The 1,866-nt window shown below is 43.9% G+C and overlaps 1 protein-coding gene across 1 annotated transcript; it reads left to right on the top strand.

Moving 5' to 3' along the window:
- Nucleotides 1–772: 772 nt before the first annotated feature.
- On the top strand, nt 773–1,829 carry LOC110507774 (E3 ubiquitin-protein ligase TRIM35). Its single transcript, XM_090223410.1, has 4 exons — nt 773–883; nt 1,001–1,029; nt 1,165–1,283; nt 1,454–1,829. Exons 1-4 carry the CDS (start codon nt 806–808, stop codon nt 1,579–1,581), a joined length of 354 nt encoding a protein of 117 aa, XP_090079536.1. The 5' UTR covers nt 773–805; the 3' UTR covers nt 1,582–1,829.
- The last annotated feature ends 37 nt before the right edge of the window (nt 1,830–1,866 follow it).

A 1,866-nucleotide genomic window follows, 5' to 3' on the forward strand; every position in this document is an offset into this window, starting at 1 on the left:
GCTTTGTTTAAGTAATGTTACAATGCAATATGCATATGAAAGTGTATCAGAATGATTTTTTTTTTTTCCCCCTAAATGGACATAAATATTACCCAGAAATTACGTAATTGGACAAACACCTTCCCACAACTATGAGCAAAAGCCTTAAAATAAGGATTGTGTGGTTTCATGAGTCTAGAAGTTGATTGTTATATCATGTGTATATGAACTCAAGCCAACATTTTTTAATTTTACCCCTTTTTCTCCCCAATTTCGTGGTATCCAATTGTTTAGTAGCTTGGGAGAGACAAAGGTTGAAAGTCATGCGTCCTCTGATACAACCCAACCAAACCGCACTGCTTCTTAACACAGTGCGCATCCAATGTGTTGGAGGAAACACCGTGCACCTGGCAACCTTGGTTAGCGCCCGCCACAGGAGTCGCTGGTGCGCGATGAGGGCGCGAACCCAGAGTCTCTGGTGGCACCAGTGACTAGCCACTGCGCCACTAGCCACTGCGCCACTGCGCCACTAGCCACTGCGCCACTAGCCACTGCACCACTAGCCACCCAAGCCAACATTTTAAGTAAACCATAAGCAACGAACGTTCCATACAGCCTCTTAAACAGTATAATGTTTTGAAAAACCTTTCAGATTGATATGAAATATAGTGTAATGCCTGATGACACACTGTCTCCAGAGCCAGGCCCAGAAGACAGAAAATCAGATTCAGGAGGACTTCGAGAAACTTCACCAGTTTCTACGATATGAAGAGGCAGCCAGGATGGCTGTCCTGAGGGAGGAAGAGGAGGATGAAGATGATTGACGATGAACAGAGCGATAGCAGCCATTTTAGACACAACGAGAGCCATAAAGAAGGACCTGGTATCTGATGACATCTCATTCCTGCAGGTAAGGACCAATATTTCTGTGCTGTCTAGAGGTTATTTGGGATAGATTTATTGATTAACTGATGATTGATTTCAGTGATTACATGTGTGATTGATTTGCTCTTTTGTTGACCTGCAGAACTACAAGGACACGTTAAAAAGGTAAGGCCTGTTTGTCTGCAACACTTCAGGTGAAGGGTGAAGAATCTGGACCCTAAGTGATCGGCCTCTTCTCTCTCTTCCCTGTGGTTCTGAACCCAACCCCACCGTATCACTAACTCTGGGATACTCTTCTAGAGCCCAGTGCACAATCCCAGATCCAGAGCTTGTTTCTGGAGCGCTGATCAATGTGGCAAAACACCTGGGCAACCTGCAGGTCAGAGTTTTGGAGAAGATGCTGAAGTCTGTTCAATACAGTGAGTCTGATTTTATTCTTACCAATGTTCATATCTTCAAACATTTTTAAATTGCATTCAGACAATTTCAGATAAAAAAAATATCACTGATCATCTGGCAATAATGTCCCAGTAAATTAAAACAAACAGTGGATCTCTGGTTTTGAACATGTCTGTTTTTCTCTGTTCAGCGCCTGTGATTCTGGACCCCAACACTGCCCATCCATGTCTCACCCTGTCTGATGATCTGACCAGTATGAGATTCAGTGATGGGATACAGCTGCTTCCTGACAACCCAGAGAGGTTTGATAACTATTGAATGGTCCTGGGCTCTGAGGGCTTTGACTCTGGGACACACAGTTGGGATACAGACGTCGGGGACAATACAGTATGGTTTGTAGGTGTAGTCTATAAGTCTGTCCAGAGGAAGGGATTGGTACAGACTGGACTCTGGCGTGTATGCTATTATAATGATAAATACTGGGCACGTTGTCCAAAAGGGCCACAGACTGTCCTGACACTGGAAAATAAACCCCATCGGATCAGAGTGCAGCTGGACTGGAACAAATCTTTGCTGATCTAATAAAAACAATTGATTCAACAA

This window comes from Oncorhynchus mykiss, chromosome 3 (genome assembly GCF_057628025.1).
Source record: "Oncorhynchus mykiss isolate SJ-2025 chromosome 3, ASM5762802v1, whole genome shotgun sequence".
Taxonomy (NCBI): domain Eukaryota; kingdom Metazoa; phylum Chordata; class Actinopteri; order Salmoniformes; family Salmonidae; genus Oncorhynchus; species Oncorhynchus mykiss.